The following is a 24,641-nucleotide window of genomic DNA, read 5'->3' on the forward strand; positions in this document are numbered from 1 at the left end:
ACACATAATCATATGCATATGTGTATGCCTACTTCTATTCAGTGTGCTACTAATATTTTGAAGAGATGCCATTACTAAAAATCACATAATATATGCTGCATAAAAACAGCATGTCTTAAGAATTTTAAGAAGCTTGACACAGGTAAAAAAGGAAAAAAAAAGTGCATCTTTACAATAAAGCAATATCTATTTGATGAAAAATCCAGCAACTACCCACAAATTCAGTAGCAGCTTTCATTTTATTCATATAACATTTATTTCACTGATTTCTTTTCTTTCAGAGTATGTACATGAAATGAATCCTCCTAGAGACTTTCACGGTATGGAACACTGAAAATATTTATATCATAGATCCATTTGAGCATTTGTGCGTACATGAATGCATCATACAAACACATGTATAACATGTTTAGAAAAAACATAAAAGCAAATTAATTAATTAAACAATTAAATCAAGCTTTTTGCTGATTCAAATAGTTTTATACAACTTTCCATATAAGTGACATGCCATATAAAACATTCAAATGAAATGTTAAATAATACCTTTATTTTTGTAGCATTTACAACATCTGTATTCTACTATTATTAAGTGACTCTTTGTAGGAATGCTGTCTAATGTAGAAGCTTGGCTTCTGTTGGAACACATTTTATTACCTATTTTAACAATGTTTTTTTTTTAATATACATATTGCAAGCTAAGCTATACAAAATTTTAATGGGGAAAGAATGTTTACTCAGCCTTCCTAAATTAAAAGGATTCATTTTTTTAATTTCAAAATTTGCTACTTATTATGTACACAATTGACTTAATGAGGGATACTCTTAATAAAATTAATACATACTAACCACAATATACCTGAATACTTGAATTAAGAAAGGAGACATTGGAATAAGGTAATGATATGATTTTTTAAGTTCAATATCTTTGAAACACTCCAAAGAGAAGCATATACTTTAATGTTTAAAAGAAAACCAATTTATATATTTAGGTATATGTCTTTAGACTTTGTGACATTATACTTTTGTATTATAATACTTAAATTAAAATCTTCTTGTTTGTGCACTATCTACCACTGTGATGTTTCAACTAACCTATAATAAAATACATTTAATTAATCTGGAAATTAGAATTAAATATGTTAAAGTAATGTATATTATAATTGACAGAAACATAAAAATGCAAAAAAACAGAAATTTTAACAAGTTAATAGAGAAAATTTCTTTCACCTATATGCATGATTTCTTCTTTGAAAATTTCCTAAAAAGCAGAGTTAAAATATCTTTGACATATCCTACCCTTAGTTGGATGCTTACCTTATGTTATAGAGGACATTAATAGACGGTATAATTTTCCATGGAAATGATTGTTCCTCCTATCTGTACACATACTACTTATTACAGAATATGACAATATGCATCTTACCATATTACAAATCTTTTTGAAATTTTTCTTTCTATAGCAAACTTGAAAGCACTTGTGATATAAAACAAGGATTATCTTTTATTCTTGATTTTTAAGACATTTGAGGTAAATTTAAAATTTCCAGAGGAAGGTTTATCGAGTTTTTTTCACTCAAATTTTTGTGGGAAATATTTTGAAAGGAGGGATAGTAATCTTGCATTATTTCCTCCCTTTTTCTTTCTTAAAGAGCTGTTGAGGTGTTTTCCACTTACCCTACCCGATGGAAAGGATATCATTGTGATATTGCATTACTGAAATTTATGTATTGTGTAGTAAACCTAACAACCTTTAGGTTTCCAATAACTTTTAAATCAGTTCATGATAACTTGCTTTCCATTCACTTTTTGCTCCTAGTAAAGAAGAAATTATTAGCAGTTTTCTAAATTTGCTCAACATATTATATAAAAGGAGCAGATCCTGGAAAACAGAAATACAAAATTATCTAACAGAGAACAAATGAGCAAAGACTTTTATTGTTATTATTTGTTATTCTCTTTGTCCTGCTTTTTAAAAAAATCTCCAAGGTCACAAGTAAGCTATTATCAGTTGAAATTCATAAACCCAATCACTAAAATACTTACATATGGAGTATGTGCAGCCATATAATTATCAAACTTTCCTTTAAAAGTGATGAGTATGACTTCTGTAGCCTGGCACACACACTATTGCTTCAAGAGTGCCTTTCTTGTGATTATATCTTTTTAGCACACCATCAGTAGGGCTCTGAAGATCCATTAGCACAAGTTTCCTCAGACAAAATATGTACAATTGTGCATTTAAGAAGATTCAAATATCCAGAAGTCAGAGTTCAAGTCTACTCTACCAAGGAGAATAACTCTTTATTCTTAAATTCAATTTTTTTAAATGCTGGAGAGTACTTAAAAACAATTCTACACATTTTATCTATCTGGATGGAAACAAATCTACTAAAGGGGCTTTTTATTGTCTTGTAAGGGATACTGTGGAGTAGTCTGCAGAAATCAAACAGTGGTGGTGGCCTTTCGCAGAATGGAGACCTGAGAAAATATTTAGAACTTGTGAAGGAGAAGGAGAAAGGAAGTTTTGGTTTGTGTAAGCGTGTGTGTTTAACTCATTGTTTGTCATCAGGAACAAGAAAAAAGTTTCTTGCTGGTGAAAGGCTGCACTTGATTTCTTGAAGCTTAGCCAGAAATTGATCTTTCTCAAAAACGATTCATAGAAACATGTGTTGACATTTTTTCGGTCCAATTTAGGTTATAAAGTATATCAGTATCAGTAGTTCTCCTGGTTATTCCCAGATCAGTAATTAAGAAGTTTCTCGACTTGTAGAGAAATGAGGAAGGACTAAAATAGAAGAAAAAGAAGGGATTCAGGCCAAGCTGGGGATGGAGCCATCAGAATTAGTGGCTGTGGCTCTCCTGACGTCCTCTCCTCCCCCTCCCACCAAGACAGTTACGAGGATAGTTTGAGTTGAAGCTACCGTGCTGGAATCGATGGCACAACCCGAGGAAATGATGGAGAGAGGGAAGCAATACAAGGACAAGAGCCTTCGCTAACAGATACAATGAACATCCCTAATTTAACTTTGAAACTTCTGGTGGGAGAAAGAGGAGCCTGACACTAATGGGCTCGATCTCGGTTCCCACCAAGCCATATTTCCTATCAGGTGGGGAGTGAAGGAAGGGAAACATGATACATAACGATATCTGCTTTAAAAAGCTGTAATGGTCCTCAGTTAAGTTGTACATATTTGTTCCTTCTATGCTTTCTGCCGCAGCTTGGCTTGAAGGAAGTGGGGAAAGTGGGGCTGCCAGTGCACAGAAAGTTTTCTCCGTTAGGAATCGGGGGCCGGAGAGGATGTGTAGCTGAAGGGGATGGCTAGGACAGGCAATCACGCTGTAACTAAAATACTTAACGCTTGGCGTAAAAGCTGGTTGAAGCTGCGAAGGTACCCCATGTGCAGGACTAGCGGTGCCCTCTAGTGTCCGTGCCTCATTATGCGGACGGTAGTTGCTGAAGCTGGGAGGAGACACTCCCAGACTGGATAAACTACCGGCTTCGCAGTAGCCGCTGGGTTTTGTTGCGCCTCTCTCGGGACCTGTATTCTGGCTATGCTCGGCTGCGGTCAGGGGGTGCGTGCAATGCCTTAGGAGGGCGGGTAGGAGAAGAAAAGAAATAATCACCTAAGAAACCAAAGAGAAAACGCTTTCTCTATATACCCCCTTATCCCATCTGCACCCAATCCCAGTTCTCTCTATTTGACTTCTTTTTCCCCATATTAATGGAGTCGCCAAGGAGAAAAACTTCGAGTGCCAGGCGGAGCCTCTCGTCGAAAAAGACCCCTCCTTTCCCACCCCCCACTCCCGGTCTACATTTCCTCCTGCTTCTGCTCCCATTTAGGGGTGTCACTGTCCCCCCGCCCCCGCAGAAGGGGAGATAAGAGTTGGGTGCCCCCAAGGTGGAGGAGGAGATGAGTGATGCGTTTGCCCGAAAGTCCCCGGAAGAAAACCTACCTGGGACTTGAAAAGAGCTTGGGGAGGTTGGGGATTTAAACGAGGAAAGTTCCTAGACCGAGTTTGTAGGGTTGGTTTTTGTTAGGTGATGTACTAAAGAAAGAAGCGGGAAGGGAAGGAGGAAAGAAGAATCTGAGTCTTAGACTACAGAGACTGAAGCTGAAATGACTCTGGTCAAAGACAGGGTATTAGAGCTTGTACTTCCAGAGAGCTCCTTTGGAGCAACCATTCCTGTGGAATCCAGGAGAGGAAATAGAAAAAGGGATTTTTTAAGGGGGCGGGGAGAGAATTACCACTTATTAGTCTCTCCCACCACACCAATACACATACATACTTTTCTGAAACTTAGAATAGGTCGGGACACGTTCTTACCGAATCTAACACAATTTCAAAGGGGGATGAGGGTACACGACTCAACCGCAATTAAAAACAACAACAACAACAACAACAACAACAATAACAAAGATCCCAAGTTATAATTGTCTGGATCCTTTAATTGAATCAGCAACCTCAAAACAAGACACATGGGCATGCACAATCCCAGCTAACCTCCACCCTGCCCCTGTCCTAAATCATTCTCTCCCATCGCCAGGACCTGGGGAGGTCGGTCAGCCGGAGGAGTCGGTTTGCGGCTTCGGGTGAGCTCTGAGGGAAAACTGGTGATCTCGCTGAGAATTCCAGACAATTATCCCGAATCACTCAGAGCACCAGCTCCATCTGCACCGAGCTCCAACCCCTGCTTGCAACCCTTCCTTTGCAAATTGTATAACAGACTCGAAAGCTTGCATAAGTCTTCCCTAGAGCAAGCAACCCCTTTCTCCTCCTCCACAGGCTGGAAGCTGTATATACTACAGCTACTCCCTCGTAGCCCCTTTGCAGGACTGAAAGGAAATGGGGGTGTTTGCAAAGCAAGAGCATCAGGGCCAGGCCTCAGGAAATGTGGTCGGTGGGTGGTAAGGTTCCAATCCCAGCCATAACAAGTGGGTGACTGTGTCTATGTGTTGTGGTGGCCTTGGCATCCCATTGACACATAGGCTCCTTGTTCAGTACAGTAGCGGCCCCGGCTGAATCAACTGGCCAATTCCAGGAGCCAGTGGACTTGAGCCGCGCCCTGGCTTGAACCGGAAAGATTGCTCATTGGCCAGCGTCCTCCCCCTATGCAAATGAGCTGAGGGAATGGCATTCCTCCGAACTCTCTTACAGTAAAAGCACATTCATTTCCAGTCAATCTCATTCATAGAGCCAGAAGGCGCAGGCTGGACCGGGCTTTTCTCAAGACGCAATCAGAGCAAACAAACATCTCACAGAAGGTCATAACGCTGCACTTTCAGTGAGCTTGTAGACAGCTCTATCCAGCTGACTCCCGTGAACCCGTGAAGAATTTCAAGATTTGTTTTTCCTTGCCCTGCATTGGTGTTTTTGATTTTATTTTTTTTCCACTTTTTAATGAGCTGTATTCTTGGCTGGATGCTTTAACGTCTATCCTGGCTACGAACTTTTTTGTTTCTGTTTCCTTTGACAACTGCTCTGTGTGTGTGTGTGTCTCTGCGGAAGCAAGTGTGCAGCACTTCAAAAAGAAACGTTAGTGTGTATGTGTTTTTAAACCAGAACTGCAGCATCTGCATTGATCTGTTGGTTGAGTCTGATTCAGAAAGGAGTTACACCTGCTAGGTTATACATAATATATATTATGTATATAGATATGTGTATGTATACATACGTATACCTATACGTATTTCTATGTAGTTAAACAGTCCTACTGAATTTGAGGAAGATTGGTTTAAGTATTGCAAAAGTTAGCTGATGCAGAATATTAGTTGGCTTCTGAAGAGGGAGAGTGCATGTGTTTCTGAGTGCTCTTTCGCACACTATAAAACCACAGAGGAACCCACAAGTTTAACCAACACCCCCAAATCCAAGTTCTCAAATGTGGAGTTTTGGTTTGTTTTGTTTTAGCCTGGGAGTTCATCATCTACTGGAACTTTTCTAGAACTTGAGAAAACAAGAAAAAAAAATTCTTTTAAAAGCTACAATGAGCATTTTGCAAGATTATATCAAGAGATCATGACAAGTACTCCTAGACCAAGACAGATCCAACTACTGAAGCTGATTTTCAAGGCTACTTAAAAAAAAATCCCTTCATAGAACATTAATGGATTTCTGTTGTGTTTAAGTTTTCTAAAGATTATATTGTAAATATTTGATGAAGTACAGTATATATGTGTGTGTGTGTGTGTGTGTGTGTGGTGCACATACATTGTTTGCTTGATCTTTGGAAATTACAACTCTTGTCTTTGTGGACTGAAGACAATTTTATGTTTTAAAACTGGCTGTCCATGGACTAAGGTATTTTGTGTTCTATTGGGACTTTAGAAAAATCACCTGGATAAACCTCAGACAATTAACTACTGGAAATTCCAGATTCTATGTGTGGTGGTCCTATTTCTTTCTGCATAAATATTTTAGGAAGTGAATGAGAACGTGGCCTGTGGTGATTTTTATAACAACCAAAGACTGAATTTGAAATCTTAAGAGAGAAAAAAAAGTATAAGAAGATTATTTTTCACTACATTTTAACTCTCTAAAAAGTCAAGAGCTAGAAGGCGTGTGTGTACATCCTGAAACTTGCAACATCGTAAAAACTTTTTTTTTTAAACTTGGACTTATTCTTTCTTCTCTCTTCCCCAAAACTCAAAAAATAAAGTCTCACATACTTATATGTTTCCAGAGAGTTAATTACTGAAGATTCGCAGTTATTTCTCTGTTTTATAAGAATTATTGGGAGACTTAACTCAAAACGTTTGTTGTGATGCGTATCCCCGTAGATACAAGCACCAGCCGCCGCTTCACGCCACCCTCCACCACGCTGAGTCCGGGGAAGATGAGTGAAACACTGCCGCTGGCTGTCCAGGAGAACAGCGCCTCCCTGGTGGGAAAACTCAGAAGTACAGACCGCAGTATGGTGGAGGTTTTAGCGGATCACGCGGGAGAATTGGTCCGTACAGACAGCCCTAACTTCCTCTGCTCCGTGTTACCCACGCACTGGAGATGCAACAAAACATTGCCGATTGCTTTCAAGGTATTTCGCGCTTTTAAACTTTGACCCAGGTGATGAGAAAGAAAGGTAGGAGAGAGTGAGGAAGGGAGGGGGGAAGGGTAAAAAGACAATGGGGTACGTGGTCGTAAGAAAAAGAGGTGAGAGAGCCAGGCCCGATTAAAATTGTAAGGAAGAGTTTTTGTTGTGATTGTTGTTGTTTTCTTTCTAGTGGCTGTTCCCACATCTTGGAAGAACGTAACTAGTTCTTTAATCAGCCTATGTAGCTCTTCTGTGCCTTACCAGACTGGGAATGGGCTTCTTTTTTAAATGAAGCTCTCCGTATTTTCTGGAGTTAAAGAGGATGCTACATTGGTGTAGTGACTTTCAAAGAATATATTAGTTATTTCGGGCTCCGGATGTCCAGTAGTTAAAAGTAAAGGTGAGGTTAGGGGTAAAGAGGGCGGAGCTAGCATTTAGAAAAAGTGGATAAATGAACATAGACACTATAAAAACATCTTAAAAGGCATCGGGTGTGACAGTGCACTTTTTAAAAGTGCCCAAACAACTCGCAAAGCTATTCTTTAACAATCTCTTTCACAGTGAGATAATAGAGAGTTATCCTTTCCACTTACTTTCTCTTAAAAAGGACCATAGGTTAAGAGCAAAACTGTCTACACCCAGCATCCAAATGCTACTTCTCCCATTTCTCTTCCCAAAGGCTTTTTCAGATGTGCCAGTGAGAAGAAACAAATTTATTTTGTAGATTTAATGTCTTGGCAAAAAGGAAAATGTGTATTGGGGTAGTGTATTTTTTTAGTCCCTTGAGTGTTGTCATAGGCAAACAACAAAGAAAACATGATCATATTAAATTTTGAAAAAGTTTTCTGAGTAATTATGTTAAGCGCTAGTCCCATCCTTCCAAATGCCAAGAGTAGCAAATCTTGGTTCTTTTCCTGGAACTCTCCTAAATGTTATCACTTGATTCACCTAGATTAAAACCTTGAGGCAGTGAAAGGTAACAGAGGGTGTACTTTTAAAAGAAGATGCCTTGAACCAATGCTTAATTTAGCAGCGATTTCTATTTGGGGTGAAAGTGGAGGAATGGAGCAGGGAATTGAAGTCTGTATGAGGAACTTTTTCTCACTTTTACTGTAGAAGGCTGCCCCGCATCAGCTTTGGACTCCTTCAAGCAAGAGTCTTTAGCTAGGAAGTAAATAAACAATCCTAACATTAAAAACAGAGAGTTGCAGCAAAAATCAAAACATTTTTCCCTTGATTGTTTTTTTTCCCTTCTTCCTTGATTTTGAACTATCAGTGCAGTGCTGATTTAAAGGGCTTTTGAAAACTTTAAAGAGATTTTTAAGCCAGGTGATTCAAGTTACAGAAATGCACCACTTATTTTCTTTCTCATTTGGGTAATTATATCTTCTGCTTCTTTTAAAATAGCCTTTTGTTTCTGTACATTGTGCATTTCTTGACTTAATACTATTTTAAATAATTATGCATTTGACAGTCTTATAGGGGATGCACAATCATTAATAGAGTTTCTTCCTTGCGCTTACATTCAGGGAAAATTCTATATCTCTGTTGTCTAATAACTTTTTTTTAAACAATAGCTCTCTTTATGAAAAACACCCCACTCTTTGTCCTGAAAACAGTCTTATTTTAATTTGTGCTAGGGTGAAAGGTATAGGGTTACCTTATAATTTTATCTCTTCTCCATTTATTTACATTTAAGATCAAGAACACATTTTGTTTAATTCATCTTAATCCCTTTGCTAAAAGTCTTCCTACCTATAACCTTTCTTTGCCCACTCTCAGACCTTCATCAAAGTCTGAGCATTTTCCAGTGTCGAGAAGACCATGCAGAGATGTGCAGATAAAAGGAATACTTTTATAATGATATTTTAAAGGAATTTATAAGTAGGAGTAGAGAGTCCAGTATCAGATGCCTTTAACACCTGCTCCCCAATATACTTCATATCCTTCATACTCCTCACATTTACTTTAAGCTTAAAATTATATAATTAAAGATACTGATCTCCCCTCTCCAATACATAAAACTGATCATCACAGAAAGTTACATTAGGAAAGAGAAAATATTAATCCTTCAAAAACAAAGAAGATGGAGGAAAATAATTGTTTTTTTAAAAAAGCCATCTAATTAATGAATTCCTATTTTTAGGAAAAGCATATTTGGGTAATGATTCTTTTTAAAGATGTAAAACTGCTCATCACAGAAAGTTCCAGTAGGAAAGAGAAAACATTATTCCTTCAAAAATATAGAGGATGGAAGATACCATGTCATTAATGAGTTCCTCTATTTAAAAAAAAAAAAAGCATATTTGTCTGGTGATGATTCTTTTCAGAAATGTCTCCTTCCTCTTAATTTCTTATTTTTCAAATGAATTAAGATTCTTGAGTTCTCTTAGTATTTTATATGCTGTAGCATGTAAGGCCAGAGGACTCCCCTTAAAATTTAAGTGCACATTGGAAAAAGAAATTATCAAAGTAATCAAATAGATTAATTACATTGTCTCCATCCTGTTCAAATACAGGCCTGTTGCTGAGTAACTTAGTTTTTCCCTAATGAATAGTGCACTGAAATTTACCTACTCTGTTTTCCTTACTGTACAATAAATGCAGAGGTTTAAAGTTAGTAAAGCAAAGTTAGAAGAGAAAAACCTTCCAGGAGTGACTAAGTCAAAACTGAAATATCTCTTTACCCCTGCCACCTATCCCACTTATTGATTGCAAAATAATACATTTCAAAATTTACATTTTAGGCATTTTCAGTTAACTATGTGAAGCATTCAGCAGCAACAGTAGCCAAAAAAAAAAAAAAGAAAAGAAGAAAAGTTGATGACAAAACCAAAAATAAAATACATTCCAAAAATTAAAAAATAAATTCCAAATTCCCTCTAAAGAACAAACTACATCTGATGGTATAATAACACTGAAAGATTTCAGGACTTACTGAGCCATCTCCTGATATGCTATACCTTCAATCTTTAGACTTAAAGGGAGCTTTAAAATTGTGAATTATTGTAAAATAATTCTAAAAGTTGAGTTTTACTGTAATTCTTACTTTAAATAATGAGATGCATTATTTAAGTAGGAAGGATGTGTATTTTGCTAAATTTTAGAAAATCAGTTGCTCATTAATATGTTTTTGCAAAAAGTTTTTATAAATACGTCTGAGTGGTTTAAAATATCATTTAAAAGATATTAAATAAGCTAGAGAAATAAGACGATATAAGAAAGTTTGATTAATGCTAGTAATACACTAAAAATTACCAAAGCTCTGAGATCTTGAATTGCTTATTAGGTAACCTTTATAGCACAAGAAAAAGCTAAGAATTCTTTCCATCAGCAAGACTATTACTCCTAGTTATGAATGAATTACAAACTCTACTAGATTCAAAGTTCTACTTCACAACTGTCTTTTGGAAGACCAGAAAATTAAGGGATTTTTAACTAAATGAATTAAAACTATGACTTAGTAACGTTAGTTTAAAATAGCAATGATGGTGTGAAAGGACAAGCCAAGAGCTGTATCAGAACATTCATAAAAGCATCCCTGTAGTCCTAAGTATGAGAGTATTGTCATTCTGATCATTTTCCTGATATTTTATGATTTTAAAGCTTTTTATTTTCAAAACATACATAGATAATTTTCAACATTCACCCTTGCAAAACCTTGTGTTCCAAATTTTTTTCTCCCTCCCTTTCCCCCACTCCCTCCCCTAGATGTCAAGTAATCTAATATATGTTAAACATGTGCAATTCTTCTATATATATTTCCACAATTATCATGCTGGCACAAGAAAAATCAGATCAAAAAGGAAAAAAAATTATAAAGAAAACAAAATGCAAGCAAACCACAACAAAAGTGAAAATACTATGTTGTGATCCACACTCAGTCCCCACAGCCCTCCCTCTGGGTGCAGATGGCTCTCTTCCTTGAAAAATTATTGGAACTGGCCTGAAAGTCCTCGATGTTGAAAAGAGCCATGTCCACCTGATACTTTAAATAGAAAAGTAAATCATAATGTAAGAGGTTCATTCAGCAAGCTCCTTCTTGTCTGTTTAGTCTGTGTCATAGTGTAAATGTTTGTATTTTCCTACTCATTGTTTATGATCTTTAATTCCAAATACTCCTTCCTCCACACCTATAAAAGCTAAATTCTTTTTTGATTTCTTTTCATATTGTCTATAGATGACATTGTAAGACATTAACAGAAACTTTAATTTAAAAATCAGCTTTAAAATAAAGTAACACAATCTTTAAACTTTAATTATATAGTATTTGTTATGGTAGTAGTCATTTTGTAGTACAAAATATACAGATAGTGATTGTTTTGTTTTGTATTTTTCTTACTCCAATTCTTCCCTTAACTGCCACAAGAAAAAAATTAATGATAACAGAACATTAAACACAACATGCTCCTTGGATGGTAACTTTAAGTATATATATATATATATATATATATATATATATATAGTCCTAATTTTCTTACCTTTAAAATTTTACGCCAACAGCCTTTTACAATTTAACAAGCATATTATTTATCATATTTTAAAGGTTCATTGAGAAATTCAAAGTGGATTGCTTATTTCAGCAGCCAAATTAGTAATCTGTACAACTTTGGCAAAAAGAAACAAAATAATCATAGAGTTGTGTTGATTTAAGTGGAACTTTGCTGAGATGGAGATGATTTAATATATATATATATATTCATAAAGAAGAATTATTTATTTTGACATTTTTATAAATTCTGCCTCAACAATGAATTATTCACTTTTCAAAACAAATGTTTTAACCCAGTCCCTGTGTACTTAGTGAATGTTGAATTAAATAAGGAAGCCTGAGCTACCATTGGGAGGAGGAAAGGAGGAAGTTGAAATATGTACTTAAGGAGGGCATTTCAACACTGTGTGAGACTAATTATATTTAGGGAAGTGGGGGGAAAAAATCCAAAACTAAAAATGAGATCCAATAGAGTACAATTTAAATGCTCTACAAAAAGAATACTAAAGTGAGAGTGATCATTAAAAAATTAGAATTATGATTTCATCATTAATAAGGAGCGCCTGATGAAGACCTCCCTTAGCTAATGCAAAATGGCACCTGTTCTGTAACTTAATTTTTAGACTGCTGCCTGAAGTATTAGGAGATTGTTACTTGCCTTGGCTTCTACAGCCAGTATCTGTCAGAGATGAAACTTATACTTAGTTCTTAAGGTCAACTGGTCTACCCACTGTAGAAAAGATGAGTCTGATAGAGTGGATAATATGTAAATAATAAGTGGAGAGAGAATTCCTTCCCCTCTGTTAACCAAAGAATATATCATATTTCTGGTCTACATTAAAAAATGTAAAAGGATTTAATATAAGAATCAAAGACCTAAGAAGCACACACACATACACTCACACACACACACACACACACACACACACACACACATACACATATGTATATAAAGTAACAGCATTTTTTTTAAATGCTCTGTAGAAAATTTTAACAACTACTTATGTTGAAAAAAAATGGGAACAAAATAACTTTCCCTAATTCTAATTTCTTGGATTAAATTAGACAAGCAAAATGCTTTATGCAGGTTTAATATTATGATTAAAGATAATTTGCCATATGTACTGATCACCTGATATACTTATCTCGGAGACAGAAAACCTTAGGGATTCTGAGATAATAACAATAACTACTTCTATAACTTTGGAAGTCACTGAACTTCTCTGAGGTTCAGTTTTTCAAAATTACAAATGGCATATTATTACTTACACATCCTATTTCACAGTATTTTAAGGAAAGTATTTTGAAAATTAAAAAATATATATATTGAAAATGAGCCATTATCACATCTAAGAATGAATGTATTTTCTTGTCTGTTCTATCAGAGAAGAGGTACCATTTCAAAGAAAACAGTAAACAATTGTCTCAAGGATATGATAAAAGGAAATAGAGAAGATCAAAATTCCAAGAAACACAGAACACACTATTGAAGATGGTGGAAGGTCTAGTCCTTGGGAACAATAATAACTAAAAACCAAAATTTTATATACTATTAAAAGAAAAATGATTAGGGATACATAGGGCAGGGAAGTTAGATAGGTAGGCAGAGGTAGCTTGAAAAAGTTTATTAACTATTACCAAAGGTCAAGAAGGATGAATTCTGTATGATAGAAGAAAATTAGAAAGAGGATTGAGAGAATATCAAGGATTTGAACTGAAATAGAGCTGTACATGAAGTCTCTTTCCAGATCTATTAAATGTTTCTCTGAAATCCACCCATAGTTATCAGCACCATTCAAGAAGACCTTAAATTGCAGAAAAACTCACAGATTGTGGAATCTAGGCCTTTGGAGATGTTTATTTTATAATAAGTTTTACATGCAAGAGATTCCTTTGTGACATATTTTTTTCCTTTTAATCCCAGAACTTAATTTGAAGCCAGTAACACTAATACTAGCTAGCATTGGTATAGCACTTCAAAATTCTCAGTCAATTGAAAGACATGATAAAACAGACATTTTATCAGAAAGTCAACAAAATGATATTCCAAAGTACAATTTAAAAGTGATTAAAGAGTTTTCATCAACTCAACTGTGAAGATCAAATTAAATTTCCCTCCAAAACAATTTTAGATATTTTTATGACAAAGTTTAAAAAAAAATCTATGGCTAATTACTTCTCTCTCAAGTGTATGTGCACCCATTCTTCCTTTGAATCTAAAAGTATGCTAGCAGAAGTAAGAAGCAAAGAAAGGATTATTATGCTAATTAGTATGTTTAGCTTTTGCATATGGTATTGTATTTGATCTCTTATGGCACCATCTTTCAAAGCTTAATTTCTAGGTTTTATTTAAAGATGAAATATCTCAGAAGGGCATTGCAGCATAGTGGATAGAACCATCCCTCGCATCCAAGTCAGTTAGACCTGGAATGAAGTCCTGCTTTTGACACTTCTGACTAAAACTTGTGCACCTATTATTTGTGCGACCCTGGAAAAAGTCATTTAACCTCAACTCTCTAAGATAAAACATTTCAGAGCAGGTGTCAGTTTCAATAGAGAGTTTGTTCATCCAAAACTACCTATACTAGAGAAATATGCAAATTCAGGCAAGAACAAAAAGAAGTTAAAAACATTATTTTTGTAGAAAAAGAAATTGACCTAACAAATTATCTTATTCTTAAAAGTAAAATTTCCAACTGATTTCATATTGCTAGAGAGTCATTGTAGAATATTTTTTATTTTATTAGATTACATTAAGTTAATTTAGATAGATATGCCATTATTTAAAAGCCTATATTTAACTTTTATAAAATGCATGTGAAAATAACTTTTCATACATATATTTGGGAGTATTGCATAAACTGTAGTTGCTTTTCCTTAACAATTTTTAAATAATACATTTGAATATTTAATTTTGATAGATTACCATGTCAATAAATGCCAAACTAGAATTTTTAATGTCTCTATTTTTGATTGACTTTAGGTGGTTGCCTTGGGAGATGTTCCTGATGGGACTTTGGTCACTGTGATGGCTGGAAATGATGAAAATTATTCTGCTGAACTGAGAAATGCTACAGCGGCAATGAAGAACCAAGTTGCAAGGTTCAACGACCTCAGATTTGTGGGGAGAAGTGGAAGAGGTACTTATTTTCCATGATTGCATATAGATATACTTATGCTAAGTGTGCATGTATACATATACACATATATACACATTCATATATGTAATGTGTCTGTATTATGCATATGCATACATTTATAAAGTATACTATTTCCTTGAGGAAAAACCCACTTTAAAAAATTACTTACTTTTTTATTTTCATTTCGCTTCTGTATTTGCAGAATGAAAATGTCTTTACTGAATTTGGTTCTTATTTTACACTCCATAATATAAGTTTTTAAAAATGTCTTTTTGTGTAATTTGAATCATATATTTCAGGGCATAACTTCTAGCTTTTCCCCCTCATATTCAAAAGTATATATATTCTGTGTGTGTGTGTATATATATATATATATATATATATATATATATATATATATATATAATTTCCAATAGGAGGCAACTGTAAGATTAAAGTGGAGATTCTCTTTTTAACAGATACTTTTAAAGAGAAACTTTAAACTTAGGTAGCACATATTACCACTTGCAAACAAGTGATATTAGGTGGTAATTAAGATTTAACAATCTAGATTAGTAATGTCAAACTCAAATAGAAACAGATCCCCTGAGGGCTGCATTTGACACAGAAAACCACAAATTAACATTATCTATGTTTTATTATATTTTATTTATTTTGTTAAACATTTCCTAATTACAATTTAATCTGACTTGGATCACCCTTGACAATTTTTTTAGGCCTTGTCAGTTTTATATCTCTGAAATAGATTATTAGTTAAGGAGTTTATATGTAAAGAATATTGCAAGCTAGTGCCTTTGCAATATAACTTTGTTCTATTGCTTGTAATAAATCTTATATATTTTTATTATGAAAAACTGAAGAAAAATTCACCATGGCATACTGATTCAATTTCATCTGTGGTCTATTTGCATTATGTCCTCTTGTTACACTTATATCTGATGACCTCTGTTTTCTTTTGTCTAGCTCCTCAGACAATAAGCACTATTTAATTCAATTTGTCAAGAGAGTTTCAGCCTTGTTGGTTAATTATTATTACATGTATAGTGGCTTTTATGTTAATCACTTCATTATGTGTGCCTGACATGTTTAGAACAGCAGAAAATGAGGGCAGATGGACAGTTTAAGGGGATGGCTTGGTTTATCAGAAAAGTTTTGCTTCTGCATTATAGGATTAAAGTGTGTGTTGTTGTTTGGCTCTGACCTATGATTTCATCAGTGTTGAAAACTCCCTCCACCAGTAAAGATTGGCAGCTACTCTATAGTTTGTCATTTCGGAATGTTGCCTGGGGCTCTGAGAGTTTAAGTGACTTGACATGGTAACATGACTGATATAGCTTGTGCAAATCAGAGAAGACTTGAATCCAGGTCTTTTAAACTGAGAGAGCTGTTCCATTTCTATTGTGCTACTCTGATTATAGGACTGAATCAATTTACAAGTACCTGCTATGTTAGGAAGAGTTAAAAAAAGGGGGCAAAAAATATTTTTTAAAGATATTTTATTATGTTCAAATAATATTTAAAACTTTAAAAGTTTTAAAAGATGTTACTAAAATACATACAAGTATAATATCTATTTTCATTATTTTAAAAAAGTCAATAAGCATTATTTAAAAGGAATATATAATATGTCATAAGTACTCCAGGATAGTTGAGGGAAAGTATTTTGGTTGTTGTTTAATACTTATTGGTTCTATTAGCTTAATTGGTTCTATTAATCTAATAGGTGCATCTTTTAAATGGAATACCTTGGGACAAAATATAAGATGTGATTTCTAATATAAGTCCCTAGTTCTAAGGTAATGCTATTATAAAGAAAAAAAGTATCCATTTAATGAGAGCATGAACTATGTTTTCATGTATTAAAATAGCTACAAAAATAGCTATCAGTTATTGAACATGTTCTTTTATTAGAGCTGCTCTCCTCCCAATAATTGGAATTTGTCTTGTGATTCTGAGATGTGTAGAAAATATTTCAAAGATTTTAGAAGGATAGCTAGTAAAGGGATTGAGAAACTTTAAAAAAAAAATGAAGATCTGCAGTTTGGATCCTGGAATGTTTGCTGAGCTAAATATCACAAATATATTCTTGATTTTCAATATTTAAATTTTAATAGTGGAATGGAGTACAATTGTTTTCTAAAGAAAATGTCTCCTACTTGACTATATAGCTACCTCATGTTTTGCTTAGGAAAGTTTTGAGAATTAGTTTACTAATATAACTTACATTTTACTAAAAAAAAAATCGTTTCTGGAGATATGTGTGAATTTGGATGGAGATGGTAATTAATGGATATTTGGAAACTGTTTGCCCTCTTTTCTATATTAAAGTTCAAATCTCCTAAATGCCAGTGGATATTCCTATTTTGAATAGGTGACTAATAGATAATCTTGTTTACTTGTATAACAATGAATTGTTTACTAAAGGTGTGTATGTTTGCATTTGACTGCTTGATTTGTTCTGGTCTGTTCTTGAGTTCCCATATACCTTGAAGAGAAAAATCTGAATCAGAAGGAAGGTTGTGCTTGTTTTGATTCCCTGCACCAGAAAGAAAGAAAGAAAGAAAGAAAGAAAGAAAGAAAGAAAGAAAGAAAGGAAGGAAGGAAGGAAGGAAGGAAGGAAGGAAGGAAGGAAGGAAGGAAGGAAGGAAGGAAGGAAGAAAGAAAGAAAGAAAGAGAAGGAGGAAGGGAGGGAGGAAGAAAGGAAGGAAGGAAGGAAGGAACATATATAAAATATTTGTTTTCAAACAAGTTCACCTTCCTATATGTAATAAGTAGAAAGCAAAATTATATACAACTGTAATTGAAAGTTTGAGTCTGTTATGGTTACCATATATTATTTGCTTTTAGTGAAATCTGATTGTTGCTGTAATAGAGACCTTTTTTAAGCTATGATAATCTGCATCAATTTCTTATTTTTCCTTATTCTGTGCTAAGGTGAGATGTTGCTGTACCAAATGTAAGTGTCAACATCAGAAGGCTGCCAATTTTTTTTTTGCAATTTGCTTCCATTACTGTGAGAGTAGATGAATCTCACTAATTTTACAATTAGTGTTAATTTTCCATGACATTCATTCCTTTTAAAGTATCATTACTTCCTATAAAGAAATCTTAAAACAAACCAGTCTTTCATGTGTTGTTTTTAAAACTTTGTGCATCAAAATATGCAATTAGAATAGACACAAAGCAAAGTATGGCAAAGAAGAAACTGAACATCCTGTCAGTCATACTTTATAATGCTTCAAAAACATATTTTTATTGCTCTTCAGCCTTTTACAGGATTCAAAAAGGAAGGGAAAAAAAGATTCTTTCTAAAAGTATGAAAAATAGTCCTTAGAAATAACAAGATAGTGAATATGGAAGGGCTTTCTCTGCTCTACAAAACAAATCTGTTGGGCACTGGCTGATATCCAGGATTACTGCTCCTAACCTCAGGTTCATCATGCAACTGGGAAAACCTGCCTATCTGGCTTTTAAGGTCTTAATACATCCCCCTCCCCATACAGTTTGAGGATTCTGATACTTCCCTAAATCTGTTGTTTTCCTATTCACTGCTCTCCCTTCACCAATTTAAATAGATGTGAAATACCCCCATATTTTTTCTAACTCAATGTTCTTTTGATTCAGTCTTCATGTAAATTCCCCAAATCTCTACCACAAAACAAAAATAATAGGTATAAACATGTGAGACAGACATTTGATTCTGTCATAAAATGAGAATGGAAGAAAAAATATTTTTTAAATCAAATTGAGACCAGAGATTCTCCTTATTAATGATATTTCACACATACACATAAATATAAAAATATACTCACTTTTGTCACAATAGCACTGAGAAGTGGTATTATGTAATTAGCTTCTTTTAATAAATGAAGAAGTTGAAGTCATAGGATAGTAAGTGACAAAGGTAGCACTTAAAACTGGGTTTTCTGATTTGAAATCCATTGTTCTTTTGACTATGTTATGTTATTGGTCATAATTTATGTTTGACCAACAATTCTAGGGAATTGTTTATTGAAAGTATTCACTAGCATGAAAATAATAAGAAAAAAAGATCTCACTTTTCTATATAAAGCCTTCCATGAGTTCATGTCCACCAAGACAGTTTTCAATATTAACTCATAAAATTTTGAGTTCAAATTTTTCTCCCTCCTTCATACCCTCTGTCCTCCCCAAAACAGGAAGCAATCTGATATAGGTTATACATGTGCTATCATATTAAACATATTTCACATTAGTTATGTTATGAAGAATCAGAATAAAAGGGGAAAATTATAAGGACAAAAACAAAAAGAGTATGTTACAATCTGCATTCAGATTCCACAGTTCTTTCTCTGAAGGTGGATAGCATTTTCCATATGAACCTTTTGAAATTATCTTAGAGAATTGTGTTGCTGAGGACTAAGTGTGTCATAGTTGATCAGTAGACAACATTGCAGTTACTATATACAGTGTTCTCCTTGTTCTGCTCACTTTACTCAGTATCAATTCATGTAAATTGAGATTTTTCTGAAATCTGCTCATCATTCCTTATAGAATCATAGTATTCCATTATATCCATATACCATAATTTGTTCATCTATTTCCTAATTGATGGGTATCTCCTCAATTTCCAATTCTAAGCCACCACAGAAAGAATTGATATAAATATTTTTGTATGTGTGGGTCCTTTTTCATGTTTTGTAATATCTTGGGGGTACAGACCTAGTAGTGGTATTGATGGATCTATGTATTCAGTTTTATACCCTTTCAAGCACAATTCTAAATTGCTCTCCAGAATGGTTGAATCAGTTTACAATTCCATCAACAAGTATTATTAGTGTACCCATTTCCCCACATCTTCTCCACCATTTATCATTTTTCTTTTCTGTCATATTAGTCAGTCTGATAGGTATGAGGTAATACCTCAGAATTGTTTTAATTTTAATTTCTCTAATCAATAGTAATTTTGAGCACTTTTTCATGAATATAGATAATTTTAATTTCTTCCTTTGAAAATGTGCCTGTTAATATGCTTTGACCATTTATCAATTGTGTAATGATTTGTTCTTATAAATTTGATAGAGTTGTCTATGTATTTGAGAAATATAAGGACTGACTGTAAAATTTGCTTCCTACTTTTCTGCTTCCCTTCTAATATTAGCTGCATTGACCTTGTTTGTGCAAACACTTTTAAATTTAATTTAATTAAATTTATCAAAATTAGTCATTTTGCATTTCATAATATCCTCTCCTGGTTGGTCATAAATTGTCTTCTACATAGATCTCACAGTTAAAATATTCCTTGTTCTTCTAATGGTATCCAACTTTATGTCTAAAATATGTACCTACTCATTTTTATCTTATCTTTGTATATGGTGTGAGATGATGTTCTATGCCTAGCTACTGTCATACTATTTTCTAATTTTCCCAGTAGTTTTTGTCAAATAATGAGTTCTTATCCCAGAAGCTGCAGTCTTTGGGTTTATCAAAAATAGATTATTATAATCATTTACTACTATGTCCTGAGTACCTAAATTATTCCACTATTTCATCACTCTATTTCTTAGCCAATACCAAATGATTTTGATGATTTCCACTTTTAGATCTGGCACAGCTAAGCTTCACATTTTTTTTTTCCATTAATTCCCTTGATATTCTTGAGCTTTTGTTCCTCCAGATGAATTTTGTGATTTTTTTTCTAGCCCTATAAAATAATTTTTGGCAGTGTGACTGGTATGGCACTGAATACATTAATCATGCAAAATAATGTTTTATTACCTTAGCTCAGCCTATTCACAAGCGATTTATATTTTCCAGTTGTTTAGTTCTGACTTTATTTACATGAATAGTGCTTGGCAAGTGTATTCATATAGTTTCTGGGCTTGCCTTGATAGGTAAACTCCCAAATATTTTTTGTCTACAGTTATTTTAAATGGAATTTTCTTTCTATCTCTCCTTCCTGGGCTTTGTTGGTTACATATAAAAATGCTGATGATTTATGTGTTTGTTTTTTAAGCTACAACTTTGTTACAGCTGTTAATTATTTTGAGTAGTTTTTTAGTTGATTCTCTAAGTATATCTTCATATCATCTAGAAAAAAAATAGTTTTGTTTCCTCTTCATTGCCTATTCTAATTCTTTCAATTTCTTTTTCTTCTCTTACTGCTCAAGGTAACATTTATAGTACAATATTGAATGCTGGTGATAATGGTTATTCTTGTTTCACCCTCATTTTATTGGGAAAACTTCTATGTTATTCTCATCATACATAATAAAAATGATGGTTTAAAATAGATACTACTTATCATTTTAAGGAAAGCTCCCTTTATTCCTATGCCCTTTAGTGTTTTTAGTAGTAATGGGTGCTGTATTTTGTCAAAAAATCTTTTGATCTTCTATTGAGATAATCATAGGATTTCAGTTAGTTTTCTTATTGATAAGGTCAGTTATGCTCATAGTTTTCCTAATATTGAAACAGCCCTGAATTCCTGGGATAAATATCACCTGGTCATAATATATCTTTGTGATAAATTGCTGTAATCTTTTTGCTAACATTTCATTTAAATTTTTTGCATTAATATTCATTAGGGCAATTGGTCTCCGATTTTCTTTGTTTTGTTTCTTCTTGGTTTCAGTATCAGCACTACATTTGTGTCATAAAAATAATTTGGTAGGACTCCTTTGCTTATTTTTCAGATAGGTTATATAGTATTGGAATTCATCATTCTTTAAATATTTGGTAGAATTCACTTGTAAATCCATCTGGCCCTAGAAAAAATTTTTGGAGTTCATTGATGACTTGTTCAATCTCCTTTTCTCAAATAGTATTTTTTAAGTATTTTATTTCCTCTTCTATTAATCTGGCAACTTATATTTTTGTAAGTATTCATCCATTTGATTTAGATTATCAGATTTATTAGCATACAATTGAGCAAAATAACTCTTAATTATTGTTCTAATTTCCTCTTCATTGCCCTTGGTGAATTCACCCTTTTCATTTTTGATACTGGTTATTTGGTTTTCTTCTTTCTTTTTTAATCAATTAACCAAAGACTTAACTATTTATTGCTTTTCCCCTATAAAACCAACTTAGTTTTATTTATTAGTTCAATAGTTTTTCTTACTTTCAATTGTATTTATATATCCATTGATTTTGAGAAATTTTAATTAGGGGATTTTTAATGTGTTCTCATTTTTTAGCTTTTTTATTTGTGTGCCTAATTTATTGATCTGTTCTTTCTCTATTTTATTTATAGAAGCATTTAGCAATGCATAATTTCCCGTAAGTACTGCTTTGCCTTCATCCCATAAATTTTGGTATGTTGTTTCATTATCATTCTCTTGGATGAAATCATTGTTTCTATGATTTATTATTTGACCTACTCATTCTTTAGGATTAGATTATTTAGTTTCCAATTATTTTTAATCCATCTTCTCATTGCTCTTTATTGCATATAATTTTTATTATATCAGCATCTGAAAAAGATTCATTTCATATTTCTGCCTATCTGCAATTGATTGTCAGGTGTTTCTGCCCTAATACATGGTCAGTTTTTGTGGAGGTGCTATGTACTGCTGAGAAAAAGATATATTTCTTTCTATCCCCATTCAGTTTTCTCCAGAGGTCTATCATACCTAACTTTTCTAAAATTCTATTAACTTCCCCTCCCCTTAACTTCTTTCTTATTTTGTGATTAGATTTATCTAGTTCTGAGAGAGGAAGGTTGAAGTCTCACACTAACATAGTTTTGCTATTTCTTCCTATAACTCATTTAACTTCTCTAACTATGCCACTTGGTGTATGTATGTTTAGTATTGATATTACTTTTAGGAAATATATAGTTTCCTTTCTTATCTTATTTATTAGATATATTTTTGCTTTTGCTTTGTCTGAGATCAGGCTTACTACCCCTGCCTTTTTTTATGTTAGCTGAAACATATCTTCTGCTCCAGCTTTTTTTTTTAATTAACTTTTTTTTTTTACTCTGTGTGTGTCTCTCTGTATCTTCAATTGTATTTCTTGCAAACAATATATTGTAGCATTCTGGGTTTTAATCCATTCTATTATCCACTTTTGCTTTATGAGAGAGTTCTTCTCATTCATATCTATAATTATGACTAAACTGTATTTTTAATTGTATTTTCCTCCATTCTATTTTTCTGATTATACTTCTCTTTTCAACTTGTCCCTTCTCACCAGTGCTTTGCTTCTGACTCCAACTTCCCTTGTACTTCCTTCTATTGCCTTCCTTTCCTTTCCCCATTCTTCTCCTACTTTTGTTCTCTTTTCAGCTATCTCTTATATTCACTCCCCTTTTCTTTCCCCTTCCCCTCCCACTTCCCTATAGAATAACATGAAATTCTATACCCGAGTGTGTGTTATTCCCTTTTTGAGCCAAATCTGATGTAAGGTTCAAACAATGCTCAACTCCCCTCTTTTCCTCTATTGTCATAGAGTTTTTTGTGCTTCCTCATGTGATGTAATTTACCCTATTCTGCTTCTCCCTTTCCTCTTCTCCCACTACAATCTTTTTTTCACCCCTTATTTTTTATATCATCAGATCAAAGTCACCTTAAACTCACTCTCTCTGTCTATAGATACTCTTTTTAACTGACTTAATAGAGATAAGAATGTCAAGAGTTACAAGTGTCATATTCCTATATAGGGATGTAAACAGTTTAATCTTATTTAATAACATTTTTTTCTTTCCTGTTAATCTTTTTATGTTTCTCTTGAGTTTTATATTTGAAGAGCAAATTTTCTGTTCATTTCTAATCTTTTCATCAGGAAAGTCCCCTATTTTGTTGACTATCCATCTTTTCTCCTGAAAGATAATACTTATGCTAGCTTGTTGATTATTGGGTATAATTTAAGCTCCTTTGCCTTTTGGAATATCATATTCCAGGCCTTCTGATTCTTTAATGTAGAAACTGCTAAGTCCTGAGTAATCCTGCTTGTATCTCCTTGAATTGTTTATTTCTGGATGCTTGAAGTATTTTCTCCTTGGCCTGGTAATTCTGGAATTGACCTCCAATATTCCATAGTGTTTTTATTTTGGGCTCACTTTCAGGAGGTAGTCAGTGGATTCTTTCAATGACTATTTTACCCTTTAGTTCTAAGGCTGTTTTCTTTAATAATTTCATAAAAGATGATGTCAAAGCACTCTCTCTTTCTCTGTCTTTCTGTTTGTCTCTCAATCATGTCTTTCATATTGTCTAATAATCCAATAATTCTTAAATTATATAGGATCTGTTTTTCCAATGTGATATTCTACATTTTCTTCTATTTTTTTCATTCTTTGGATTTTGTTTGGCTGATTCTTGATGTTTCATGAAGTTATTAGCTTCCACTCCCCCAATTCCGATTTTTAAGGAATTATTTTCTTCAGTGAGCTTTTATATCTCTTTCCATTTAGCTAATTTTACTTTTTAAGTAGTTGTTATCTTCAGTGATTTTTTTCCCACTTGGCAAGTTGTATTTTTTTAAGTATTGTTTTCTTTGGTCATTTTTTGACTTTTCTTTTCCAAGGTGTTGATTCTCTCTTGCAAAACTGTTATTTCTTTTCCCAATTTTTCTTTTATCTCTTATTTGCTTTCCAAAATCTTTTCTGAGCTTTTCTAAGAAGGCTTTTTGGACCTGAGACCAATTTATAGTCCCTTTGAGGTTTCGCATGTAAGCATTTTTACATTGCTGTCCTCTTCTGAGTTTGTTTTTGGATCTTCCCTGTTACCGTAATAACTTTCTATGGTCAGGTATGTTTTTTGTTTTGTTTTTGTTGTTGTTGTTGTTGTTGTTATTGTTCAATTTTAGACTAGTTTCTGGCTTTTCAAGTTGATCTCTTCTCCTAGGGTGCAGGAGACATTGTTTCAAACTTCTTGTGCTGGGGGCCAGGGGCTTTCTGTGCTGGGGCTTCAGGTGCTGACAATTTGCTCCCTGCACTGGAATGTCTCAACCTAATTGAGCCCCTTGTGCCACAATTCTGGGACTGCCAATTTGCCTT

At 33.7% G+C, this 24,641-nt stretch overlaps 1 protein-coding gene across 1 annotated transcript in view; it reads left to right on the plus strand.

Annotated features, from left to right (window-relative positions):
• The window catches only part of RUNX1 (RUNX family transcription factor 1), a 312,736-nt gene that overhangs the window by 182,159 nt on the left and 105,936 nt on the right, over positions 1–24,641 (plus strand). The window contains exons 3-4 of the mRNA XM_003763412.4: positions 6,780–7,033; positions 14,506–14,662. Coding sequence (XP_003763460.1) covers positions 6,780–7,033; positions 14,506–14,662 — 411 coding nt within the window. The remainder of the gene's footprint in view (positions 1–6,779; positions 7,034–14,505; positions 14,663–24,641) is intronic.

This window comes from Sarcophilus harrisii, chromosome 3, assembly GCF_902635505.1.
Source record: "Sarcophilus harrisii chromosome 3, mSarHar1.11, whole genome shotgun sequence".
NCBI lineage: Eukaryota > Metazoa > Chordata > Mammalia > Dasyuromorphia > Dasyuridae > Sarcophilus > Sarcophilus harrisii.